Here is a 12,474-nt window from a genome sequence, read left to right on the forward strand (position 1 = left end):
GAGAGAGAGAGGGAGAGAGAGCGAGCGAGAGAGAGAGAGAGCAAGAGAGAGAGAGAGAGAGAGAATTTGTTGTGTGCAGCCACAGGAGATATCTACAGTTTCTTTTAAATGCTGAGGTGAAGTGTCTTTGTGTATGTGTGTGTGGAGTATCCAATTTTTGGCAGCCTTTAAGGTTGTAAGTGGAGTGCGGGAGATTAAAGCTCAGAAGGTGAAACAATGCGTTGTTTTCATCCAGTGGGAAGCACCATGTGCTCGTGTTCCACTGCTGGAGCAGAGCCTCTCTGGTTAAGAGCCTCCCGTCTGGTCCCTTATCATGCAGCTGTTATCGAGCACTCAGCTCTTCCATTACCTTTCAACACATTTTTGCTCTGTCCTGACAAGTCACAGGCTTCTTTTTCGCTGCTACACCCCGCGTGACAGACCCATATTTTGTGGTACACTTGGACGGGTTTGGCGGAGAACAGCAGCTCCGCGCGCCTGCGGCTCGGTGGCCTCCTTCAAGGGGAGGACTTGCTTTCACTCGTCGGTTCCTAACCGAGCTGGAGTTTCAGGAGCTTAGATGTGTGGGAGCGCTAAAACCACAGTCTGTCCAACATGCTCAAAGAGCCCCTGTGTTCAGCAGCGGGTAGATTACAGAGAACGAACCATTGCAGCAGTAAAGCAAATATGTTTATTAAGCACTTTAATATACGTTGGGGTGGGGGGGATATAATACAAGAAAAAAAAAAAATCAAAATGCAAGGTTTAAATGTACATGGTAAGCTATTTACAGTCAAACATCTCTCCACCGGCTCCTAATGGCCCTAAGGGTTAGACGCTCCAGCCAGAGGACATGCAGTATAGGCAGGACAGAGAATCATGGCAGCTTGACATTTCTGAATATTGTGCAGAATTCATTTGCAAAGTTGATCTCTTTTCCTTTCCCTCCATCTCACTCGCTCTGCCTTCAGCGCAAGGCTCTCATTCAGATGTCCTGTTTTTCATTAGTCTGTTTGCCCGTTTGTTGATTAATTTGTTCGCTTTTCTTCTCATCCCTGGTACAGTTTGGCGAATGCTACCCTACAGCACGTCTTCTCCCTCTCTCAGCAGGAACAGATGTCTTAAATCCCTGGACGGTGTTCCATGACCCCTCCCCCCTCTCTCCAAAAGAGAGGGCCTTCTTTAATACTGGGCCCTCACTAAGTGTTTCAACTTTGGCATGACCAGTATACATTTCAGACTATGCCCTGAAACCAAAATATTCATTATGCCTGGTGTGTACGGTAAGAGGTTACAGTGACTGGATTTGACCTCACCGAATCACATATATGTGAATACCCAGGCAAAGGTGTAAGCCTAGAGCAGTCATATACTGACACACGGGGTGATCATGTAATAGCGTGGTCATATAATAGAGCAGTCACATACTGACACACGGGGTGGTCGTGTACTAGAGCGGTCATATCCTGACACACGGGGTACTCCCCTCTCTCTATCCTTCTCTCACTCTCCCTTTCTCTATGCTTCTCTCTCTCACACTCTCTCCCCGCTCTCTCCTTTCCTAGTCGTGTACTAGAGCGGTCATATCCGACACACGGGGCAGTCGTGTACTGGAGCGGTCATATCCGGACACACGGGGCAGTCGTGTACTGGAGCGGTCATATCCGGACACACGGGGCAGTGTGTCCGGATAGTGTCCGAATAGTGTGTACTGGAGCGGTCATATCCTGACACACAGGGTGGGCTTTCAGGAAACAGATGAACCATCCTGGACTGGAAACCAGTCAGTTCTGTGCTGCGTTAGTCATACACATCTTAGTCCCTTGCACAAGGTCACTGAGAACTTCTTTGCCTTTAGCACCGTATTCTTTTAACGCTACACATCAGATGTTTAAATTTGTTTGTAAATAATTCAACACACCAAAGAAATGTATATTAAAAACAACAAACACACACACACACGCACCAAAACAACCCAGCAAAACTACAAAAATGGGTCCCACAGGGACTAAATAAAAATGTCGATGAAAGCAACCCCTCCCCTGGCAGGGCGCCAGTAACACTACAATACACATGATATAAGGTTAAAATAAGACTGTCATAAGATGTAGGCAAGAAAAATGAAAAAGATTTGTAATTGCAGGCAAAAATCTGCTCACAGCACCATGGTATAGCATAAAGCATAACTGCAAGTGGCTTTCTCCAAAATAAATACGGCTGATTACACTGAAGAGGACTAACTTGAGGCTGCTTTACATGCATCCCGCGGACCTTGGATGTTATTTGTACTCATAATTTGGGATCCTATACCTGGCTGTGCTCATGTGACTTACGAGATAGGGGTAGTATTTTCAGATATTATTGATCACCTTGGTATTTTGCTTGTCTGGTATGCTGCTGTTCTTTTTGGACATTTCACTTAGGTAGAAAAATAATGTATTAACACCAAAAAAAGCCAGAAACATGAAATGTGTATTTCTTTTGAACAGTTACTAGGATTAAAATAAAAACAAGCACCAGAGAGAAAAACAATGAACAAAAGTGATTTGGTTTTTTTTTTTTCTCTTTTCAAAACAAAAGTGCATATTAAATATCAATACATTAAATTAAAATGATGGGTGTGCATGAATGAGTAGGCTTTATCGGTAGGCACATTAAAAGTCTTTTCACGTTAGCCTTTTGCTGCCATCAACATTCATTCTTTCATTGGGTTTGGCTTTGTTCACCCTCCTCCTTGCCATTTTGCCTGAATACGAGGGAACGTTCCACTGAGGGTGGCGAAGCCGTGACGTCTGCGAGCGTATGCGTAATGTTCAGACTGCAGGGGTTAATCGAGGGCTATTTCCTTTGGGGAAGGCGTAACTGTATCGGTGATGCATTTGTATCTGATCCTGTATCGAGTGCTCTTCATCCACGGCCCCGGCTCTTTGTTCCGAGGAAAACCGTTGCTCGGGCACATTCTCCATGAGGGCTGGATGATGGATTCAGCTCAAGACGCCTGCAAGGACCAACGAAATGAACTGGGTTAGCATTCGGTTGGAAAATGTTTTCCTGGCACGATGTCGACGTTTTTACCAGAAATACACGAATAATTCTATTACGGTCAGTTTAATGACAGCGTAATAGACTATGGTAATAGAACATTTATGAAACTAAAGACCAATTACCCACTAAGTGTAACATTTACCGTGGCTTAGAGCCATGTGATGTCAGAACACCAAACCTAAAGAGCAAAATTAGAGCTTTATGCACAGCTCTTAGCATGTTTCAGAGCTGCACTATAATCTCACTCGTGGTGTGGATGCTGGGTACAAATCTGCGGGTAGTCATGGAACGAGTCTCTTGCCAACTTACACGCAAGTGGTCATAAATAAAACATGGTTCTTTTCATTCACTTACCAGTTATAAAGGTGTCTCTTTTTTGTAGTTAAATCCAGGCTCAGATCCTTCAATCTGCAGTTTCAGGGCTTGTTTAAGGCTCAGTTCCGTCTCCCCTATTGGGTAGCTGTCGAGGACGTCCTGGTGAACCCTGTTGTGCATGGTCCTGGAGACCGAGACCCTCCCTAAGAAAACCTGATTCCCCTGCAGGTGGTACTTGGGGTTGGTCATAATCCCATTCCTCTTCTTCTCCGCACAGCTCTGCTGCTGGATGTAAACCTCCTGAGACTGTCCAGAATCCAGGGAGCTGGGGCCTCCCAGCACTATCTTACAGTGAGGATCCTTCACCGCGATACTCGATACTGGCTTGTTGAGAGCGATCCTTTTATCAAACTGGGTCATCTCGTATTCCAGAACCTGACCCTGTGGAAGAGCGCTGCTGTTCTTCATCTTCTTCTTGTCCCCTGGGCCTTCCTTTCTCGGGCAGCTGTTTGTCCCGTTCCGGCTCTTTCCACCTTTAGAAGACTTCAGGCCTGGTTTCGCTTGACTCCAGTCAAGCTCACTCACAGGAGACCCTGGCAGGGGGCCGGTCGACTTGGTTGTGGAAGAGGGGGAGACTACAGACTGTCTACTGCGACTGCGAGGCAGCGAGTGCTGCTGGATCTGCTCGGTGAAGCTGAGCCCGTGGAAACTGTCTATGGGTACGGTCTGGGCCGTCGAGGTGGATGACGTGGTCCTCAGCGAGGAGTTCTTTGAGCTTTTGAGGGAGTTGTTGGAAAGGGAGGACTTCTGTCTGTCTACGGTGGAGTCTGGAGATTCTGAAGGGGAGCTGAAAGCATGGACGGGTCCATTCGACAAACCGCGACCCGCCGACTGGATGTCCCCTGCTCCGGTGCTGCCAGAACTGCTGGACTTGATGGTGAGCGACTGCATCTTTCCTGTGCTTTGCTCCATGGTATGGACAGGCGAGGGACTGCAGCCGTTGATGCTGGTGGCGCCGTATTTCTCCAGGAGCTTGATGATCACCGCGTGCCCTCCTTTGGCTGCCACCCGTATGGCCGTGCGGCCGAACTGATCCGCGTGGTTGGGGTCTGCGCCATGCTCTAAAAGGATGTGGACCACGTCCATGTGGCCCTCTTGAGCCGCGATACCCAGTGCGGTGGCTCCCTGGTTGCATGTGTGGTCAACGTGGGTGCCGTTGTCGATTAGAAATTGGACAACTTTTGTGTGCCCTTGCCACGCAGCGGACTGAAGAGCAGACCGCTTCTCGTTGTCACATGAGTTAACATCTGCGTGGTAGCTGATTAGCAATCGCACCATTTCTAAATGGCCCTGCCAACACGACACGTGGAGCGCCGTTCTGCCCTCAGAATCGCTCACCTCCACATTGGCACCATTCTCTAGGAAATACTCTGCCATAGCCAGCTGATTCTCAAGAGCCAGTATATATAAGGTCGGGCGACCATCGGCGTCTTTATAGTCTATGTCGGCTCCGTGGCTCAGCAAAAGCTCAACAATATCTCGGTGTCCTTCCAGGGCTGCCACCCGGAGAGAGTTTCTCCCATCGTAGCCTCTCTGATCGATGCAAGACTTATTCTCAAGGAGGATACGTACGCAGTCGTAATGGCCCTCTTGAGCAGCCAAAATCAAGGGTATACGTCCATCGTTATCCACCTCGGCGCATCGGGCGCCTTGCTCAATGAGGGCATCACATACCTGCCTGTGCCCTTCAAACACGGCCATGTGCAAGGGTGTCCAGCCGGCATCGTCTCTGTGGTTCTCATCTAGGCCTCTGTCCAGCAGAGTCCGGACCACTTCCACGTTGCCCTGGGCAGAAGCTATGCTGAGCACTGTTCTTCCTTCGCTGTCGATACTGTCCACGGCAGCGCCCCAGAAAAGCAGCGTATTGACCACGGACGCATGTCCCATGGATGCAGCAGCCAGCAGGGGGGTTCGCCCGTTATTGTCCGTGTGGTCAACGTCCGCACCTCCTTCCAGAAGCAAGTCCACGACGTCCACGTGTCCTTCATAGGCGGCAACCAGAAGGGGGGTCATGCAGTCTTTGTCACAGTGGTCCACTTCCGCACCACGGTCGATGAGAAGGCTGACCACTGATGCGTGGCCTTTGCTCGCAGGCACACAGAGAGCTGCAACGGACAGTGCCGTGCGTCCGTCCACGTCCTCATGGTTGACTTCAGCGCCGTGCTCCAGCAGGTGCTCAACTATCTCCCTGTGGCCCATGTAGGCAGCGGCAATGAGTGCAGTCCTCCCTTCATTGTCTGCCTTGTTGACCTCTGCTCCATGCTGGAGGAGGTTAAGGACGATATCCTCGTGACCTCCCCACGCTGCTGCTCGAAGGGCGGTCCTGCTGTCTGCGTCTGCGCAGTCAACCTTTGCCCCTGCGTAAAGGAGGGCCGAGACTACCTCGGAGTGCCCGCCCCAGGCTGCAGACCTTAGCGCGGTCCATCCGTCGTGATCAGTATGGTTGATGTTCGCGTCACAGCCGATCAGGCAGTTGACAACCTTGGTGTGACCTTGCCTGGCAGCAAGCGTGAGGGGTGTCTGTCCGTGGTTGTCCTCGAGCTCCATGTTGGCCCCACGGGAGATGAGCAGGTTCACTACGTCCAGGTTTCCACTGTATGCTGCATTAGCTAGCAGCGTTCGCCCGCTGGAGTTACTCTGGTTGACGGAAGCCCCGTTGTCCAGCAGGGTGCAGATGGAGTCCTCCCGCTCCAGGGCCTGCTGCACTATGCACGACGCGTGGTCATCCTCGTTGCTGATGTGAGCGCCGGCTTTGACTAGTAGCTGCAACACCTCCTGCTCTTTGGGGATGGATGTGGAAAGGGAATCTTTTGCAGGCGTGCCGTTCCACACCATCCACAGGGCCAGGTTAAAGGGCTCAATCTGAAGATTGGAGTTGATCAAGTGCAGGGCGAACTCCTGCACCTCCAGGGGTTTCAGCTGCTTGGCTCTGCAGGTATAGCTCATGGCCATCATACGGTGACCCTCGGCAGCGTTGCACAGGTATTTCTGCGTGCAGTGCTTAACATCCAGGAGCCACTCAGCGAAGCTGTAGTGAAACAGGATCTTGGTACCTCCAAGTCCGTCAACCAGTAACTTGGACAGGATGTCCATCTTTTTCTGGAAGTCCTCCATGGTCAGGCACATGTTCTTAGTCCACACGGCATGGTAGAGCTCTTTGACTGTCAGAGGCCTGCAGGCGGCCAGAATTACGTTCAGAATGGGCTGCACCTTCGCAAACTGCTTCCGGACGAACAGCCGCTGGCAGAGCCACAGGTAGAGTCCATTCAAGGTTCCCGGGATGTCGCGGATCTCACGCAGCATGATGAAACTCTCCACCACGCCGTCCAGGACGCGCTCCAGGTACAGGAAGCAGCCACTGCTCTTGATGTGGAGCTGGTTCAGCATCTCTGCTGTCTCCTTGGTGAGGTGCTGCCGGAGTGCCTCCTCCTGGTCCAGCCGGTGCAGGATATACTGCTGGACGTCCTTGACGATGTACGCTTTGCGCAGGTCATCCAGGCTGATTTTGCGAAAGCCTGTAAAGACAGAGAAAGGACACGGTGTCGTTAGATCGATCTGTCAAAGCAGATCAGCTGTAGCTGGGCAGAGAGGACCTGCAGTTAGAACTGAGCACCAGGACATTTCAGTTAACGGCACATCATATAATCGGTAAACCTTGAAAGAAGAAAAATGAAAATTCTGGAAAACAGCAAAATCCCACCAACTATGACAAAGAGCATAAATACATCTCCGAACATGGCAATAATCATGTTTAAATACACCAATGAAATACAGTCTCAGGGTTCATTTATTTAACTGCATTGAGCGCAATTCTATTTTGTGAAGATAATCACATTTTAATTGGCCCTCTGACAAACTGCGGTGGAACAGCGCCCAGGTGCTTCCCCATGAAGGCCGTGGAAGAGTGAAAATTTTAAATGCCCGTCTACGCCGGAGCAGGGGACCCGTCTGGAGCTGGTGCAAAACAATGTTCCGGTTCGGCCACAAAAGATGAAAGAACCGTTTCTGTATCGGCAACGAATGGAATGTCTTTGCTTCTGATGTCAAGTAAACAGCTAAAGAAGCATTATTGGTTCCTGGAGCTGGACCAGGGACATCTAAACAGGCTTCTCAGATCTGTGATGCCCTCACACACTCACGGCACCCGCTGCATGTGCTGACCTTTACTAGGGTGTGTGTGTGCCAGCAAAACCTCCGCGCTAAAGCAGATCGCTTTTAGATAAGTGCAAATTCCTCACTTTTATCTCTGGCACAGGCATAGGGACAACAATCTCGCACAGACGCACATCAGGAGACTTGAGGGCAGGAGATGCATTTAGGCGAGGACTTATTTACTGTTTCCATAGACGAGTGAGACAAGCCTTCTCTGTAAACTCCTCCACTGAATTCAAGATATTTCTTTTTCCATACGCTTCTGCTGGGACAAACAACCCCCAACACCAATAGCTCCACAAAATACAACAATCCCTGTATTCCCATTTGTGTCTTTGAGAAATAAGTATTTACACGGGTCCATCCCATCATTAAGCTATAATTATAAAATTTGCATTTTAAATGACCTGGGTAATTTTGACATTGACTTCCAAATGTAACTAATAGAGTTCTAATTAAAAACTACAAACCTTAATATAAAATGGCACACCTGCAATAAACAAAAACAGGACAGATAAAATCTTGTTTAGATGTTTACTATTTAAATCCGCTCTGCAGTAATCTCTGTAGTACCTAATCTTTCTCTCCTGAATTCTTTAAATGCCTGTGAGATGCACCTTCCTGGTTTGTGGCACACGCTACTCCCATTTCTTTTAAAAATTCTTTAATTTCTCATGTCACAAACGTGCTGACGATCTGAATACCCTGACGTGTTGAGAGACCTGCTCCTTGCTGCCTGAGGTCATCCTACCCGCAGCCGTTTTCGCCGTTAGCAGGGCGTTTCCCACAGACCGTCCCACGGGACTGCATTCATTTCCAGGGCCACTGCCCTAGACTTCCTCCTCAATCCAGGAACTAGATGGGCTGAAGCAGCAAGAGAGATTTAACAGGAAAACAGGGGCAGGGGGTGAGGGACTGATGCCTGCAGTCTGCAGTCTTGCCAGCGGGCTTGTTTGTAACTTTTCCCCCTGTCTGTTTAGGGAGGTTGCTTGAACGTTTGGTTTGGAGGCCTGCCATCAGTTATAAGGTTCATGGAGTTTAACAGAGGATAACAAACAAACGGCCTTCTAGTAATTGGAAACTTCTGAGAAATTGGAAATTTCTTCAAATACATTTCGGAGTGGAACGAAATGCTTTTATTCGGCACTCCTGTTTCCTTAAAAGGAGCATTTTCAAGAAACGGGTATTTCTCGGAGCCCACAGAAATATGTCACAGTGTATTTTGTGCCTTTAGAAAGTCTGGAGACTGAAATTGGATTGATTAGCAATGCATATGTCAAAACAGCAACACGCTGGGAGTTTTAGACCCAGCTGAGGACAAGAAATAAAAAAGCAACAAACATACGAGACAAAGAAATAGAAAAAAGTTTTCCTGGGGCTTAGGGGGCACTCCCAGCAGCCTGCTTGACCCCCCCCCGAAGGACCACCTCCAATTGTGAGCGACCACTGCCTGTCCTCACCTGTGTCTGTTTACGCTCGAACACACCAGACAGCCTGCAGCACAGAAATGACATGTGCACACTTTCTGTAACACCTCCGCCTACAGCTTCAGCGCCGTGGCAGGCCAGAGACAAGCCACACTCGGGCAGGTGCGTCCGAGCGATCCAGCACATGGTGCTGCCCCGGGAGGAAGCATCTCCACCTTGCGCCCCTCGCGGTCTCCTTCTCCATCTCCACGCTGCCTGGCACAGAGGTCGCACTGAGCCAGCAGACGGTGGCTCATGCAGGCAAACGCGTCCATGAAGGTGTCGAGAACATTTCTGCTTTGATCGCACCAGTTTTATTACAGTTCACACACACGCACACAAACACCTGGATACAGAGAGCAAATACGTATGCACTAAACATATGTTAACAGTGCACCCCTACTGAAGTGTGTTTAGTCTGCTATATTCTACACAGCACATGTAGTAAGGTGTGTGTGGGCATGTGTAGTGTACTGTATACTGTGTGTGTGTCAGCACGTGTAGTGTCGTGTGTGTGTGTGGGCCTGTGTAGGAGAGGCGGAGCTTGGCGCTCGGCCACACCTACAGCCGCCATGGCGATGGAGAGATGGAGCTTGGGGCTCAGCCACATCTGCTGCCAGAGTCTCGGCAAATGGACACGGAGCCATACACTACACACACACACACACACACACACACACACACACACACACACACACACACAGAGGAGATCAGATGACAGCCTCGAGACAGGCACAGTGTGTGTGTATATGTGCGTGTGTGAGAAATTTGAGAGCACCCTCACGCTCAGAGTGCCACATTTGGATGCATCAGCAAATCAAATGGAGCGTGTTCTCCTCACCTCCCCAGCTCAGGACACATCCAGAATGGAAAAAGAAACATTATGTGCTCTCCCTCCTCGCCTCCCCATCACTCTTTTCTTCTCCTCCCCTCCCCTCATCACTCTTCTCCTCTCCTCTCTCTCCATCACTCTTCTTTTCTCCTCTCCTCCCCTCATCACTTCTCTCCTCATCACTCTTTTCCTCCCCTCTCTCCATCACTCTTCTCTTCTCCTCCCCTTCTCTCATCACTCTTCTCTTCTCCACTCCCCCCTCCCCTCTCCTCCCCTCTCCATCACTCTTCTCTTCTCCTCTCCTCATCACTCTTCTCCTCCCCTCTCTCCATCACTCTTCTCTTCTCCTCTCCTTCTCTCATCACTCTTCTCCTCTCCTCCCCCCTCTCCCCATCACTTCTCCTCTCCTCATCACTCTTCTCCTCTCCTCTCCTCTCCCCATGACTTCTTCTCTCCTCCCCTCTCTCCATCACTCTTCTCCTCTCCTCCACTCCCCTCCCCTCTCTCATCACTCTTCTCTTCTCCTCCCCTCTCATCACTCTTCTCTTTTCCTCTCCTCCATCACTCTTCTCCTCTCCTCCCCTCATCACTCTTCTCTTCTCCTCCCCTTCTCTCATCACTCTTCTCCTCCCCTCCCCTCTCATCACTCTTCTCCACTCCCCCCTCCCCTCTCCCCATCACTCTTCTCCTCTCCAGCACTCTTCTCCTCTCCTCATCACTCTCCTCCTCCCTCTCCCATCACTCTTCTCCTCTCCTCTCTCCATCACTCTTCTCTTCTCCTCTCCTCTCCTCCCCCCTCTCCCCATCACTTCTCCTCTCCTCATCACTCTTCTCCTCTCCTCTCCTCCCCTCTCTCCATCACTCTTCTCCTCTCCTCCACTCCCCTCCCCTCTCTCATCACTCTTCTCTTCTCCTCCCCTCTCATCACTCTTCTCTTTTCCTCTCCTCCATCACTCTTCTCCTCTCCTCCCCTCATCACTCTTCTCTTCTCCTCCCCTTCTCTCATCACTCTTCTCCTCCCCTCCCCTCTCATCACTCTTCTCCACTCCCCCCTCCCCTCTCCCCATCACTCTTCTCCTCTCCTCTCCAGCACTCTTCTCCTCTCCTCATCACTCTCCTCCTCCCTCTCCCATCACTCTTCTCCTCTCCTCTCTCCATCACTCTTCTCTTCTCTTCTCCTCTCCTCTCCTCCCCCCTCTCCCATCACTCCTCTCTCCTCACCACTTTTCTCTTCTCCTCCCCTCTCTCCACTCACTCTTCTCTTCTCTCTCTCCTTCTCTCATCCACTCTTCTCCTCTCCTCCCCCTCTCCCCATCACTTCTCCTCTCCTCATCACTCTTCTCCTCCTCCTCTCCTCCCCTCTCCCCAGGACTTCTTCTCTCCTCCCCTCTCTCCATCACTCTTCTCTTCTCCTCCCCTCTCATCACTCTTCTCTTTTCCTCTCCTCCATCACTCTTCTCCTCTCCTCCCCTCATCACTCTTCTCTTCTCCTCCCCTTCTCTCATCACTCTTCTCCTCCCCTCCCCTCTCATCACTCTTCTCCACTCCCCCCTCCCCTCTCCCCATCACTCTTCTCCTCTCCAGCACTCTTCTCCTCTCCTCATCACTCTCCTCCTCCCTCTCCCATCACTCTTCTCCTCTCCTCTCTCCATCACTCTTCTCTTCTCCTCTCCTCTCCTCCCCCCTCTCCCCATCACTTCTCCTCTCCTCATCACTCTTCTCCTCTCCTCTCCTCCCCTCTCTCCATCACTCTTCTCCTCTCCTCCACTCCCCTCCCCTCTCTCATCACTCTTCTCTTCTCCTCCCCTCTCATCACTCTTCTCTTTTCCTCTCCTCCATCACTCTTCTCCTCTCCTCCCCTCATCACTCTTCTCTTCTCCTCCCCTTCTCTCATCACTCTTCTCCTCCCCTCCCCTCTCATCACTCTTCTCCACTCCCCCCTCCCCTCTCCCCATCACTCTTCTCCTCTCCTCTCCAGCACTCTTCTCCTCTCCTCATCACTCTCCTCCTCCCTCTCCCATCACTCTTCTCCTCTCCTCTCTCCATCACTCTTCTCTTCTCTTCTCCTCTCCTCTCCTCCCCCCTCTCCCCATCACTTCTCCTCTCCTCATCACTCTTCTCCTCTCCTCTCCTCTCTCCATCACTCTTCTCCTCTCCTCCACTCCCCTCTCTCATCACTCTTCTCTTCTCCTCCCCTCTCATCACTCTTCTCTTTTCCTCTCCTCCATCACTCTTCTCTTCTCCTCTCCTCCCCTCATCACTCTTCTCTTCTCCTCCCCTCCCCTCTCATCACTCTTCTCCACTCCCCCCTCCCCTCTCCCCATCACTCTTCTCCATCACTCTTCTCCTCTCCTCTCCAGCACTCTTCTCCTCTCCTCATCACTCTCCTCCCCCCTCTCCCATCACTCTTCTCCTCTCCTCCCCCCTCTCCCCATCACTCTTCTCCTCTCCATCACTCTTCTCCTCCCCTCCCCCCCAACTTCATTGCCACACAAAAGACAGCGAATCAGATCCAGCTCCGGAAAACTTGGACCGGGAGCGATGTCCACGGAGTCATCGAGTAGATGCGTAGTAGTGCTCCAACGCTGGTTCTGGCAGCACGGTGGGCCCGATTTTGAATTTGGA

General features: G+C 50.8%; 1 protein-coding gene across 2 annotated transcripts in view; it reads right to left on the minus strand.

The window, feature by feature from the left end:
• Positions 1–656: 656 nt before the first annotated feature.
• ankrd50 (ankyrin repeat domain 50) overlaps positions 657–12,474 on the minus strand; it is a 33,169-nt gene continuing 21,351 nt past the window's right edge. For both annotated transcript variants that reach the window (XM_027032021.3, XM_035526475.2), the window contains exons 4-5: positions 3,379–6,914; positions 657–2,977 (exon numbers count right to left, since the gene is read on the minus strand). In XM_027032021.3, the coding sequence (XP_026887822.2) occupies positions 3,382–6,914 (3,533 nt within the window). In that variant the 3' untranslated portion in view covers positions 657–2,977; positions 3,379–3,381. The remainder of the gene's footprint in view (positions 2,978–3,378; positions 6,915–12,474) is intronic.

Source organism: Electrophorus electricus, chromosome 3 (genome assembly GCF_041902795.1).
Source record: "Electrophorus electricus isolate QZ-2024a chromosome 3, ASM4190279v1, whole genome shotgun sequence".
NCBI classification, from domain to species: domain Eukaryota; kingdom Metazoa; phylum Chordata; class Actinopteri; order Gymnotiformes; family Gymnotidae; genus Electrophorus; species Electrophorus electricus.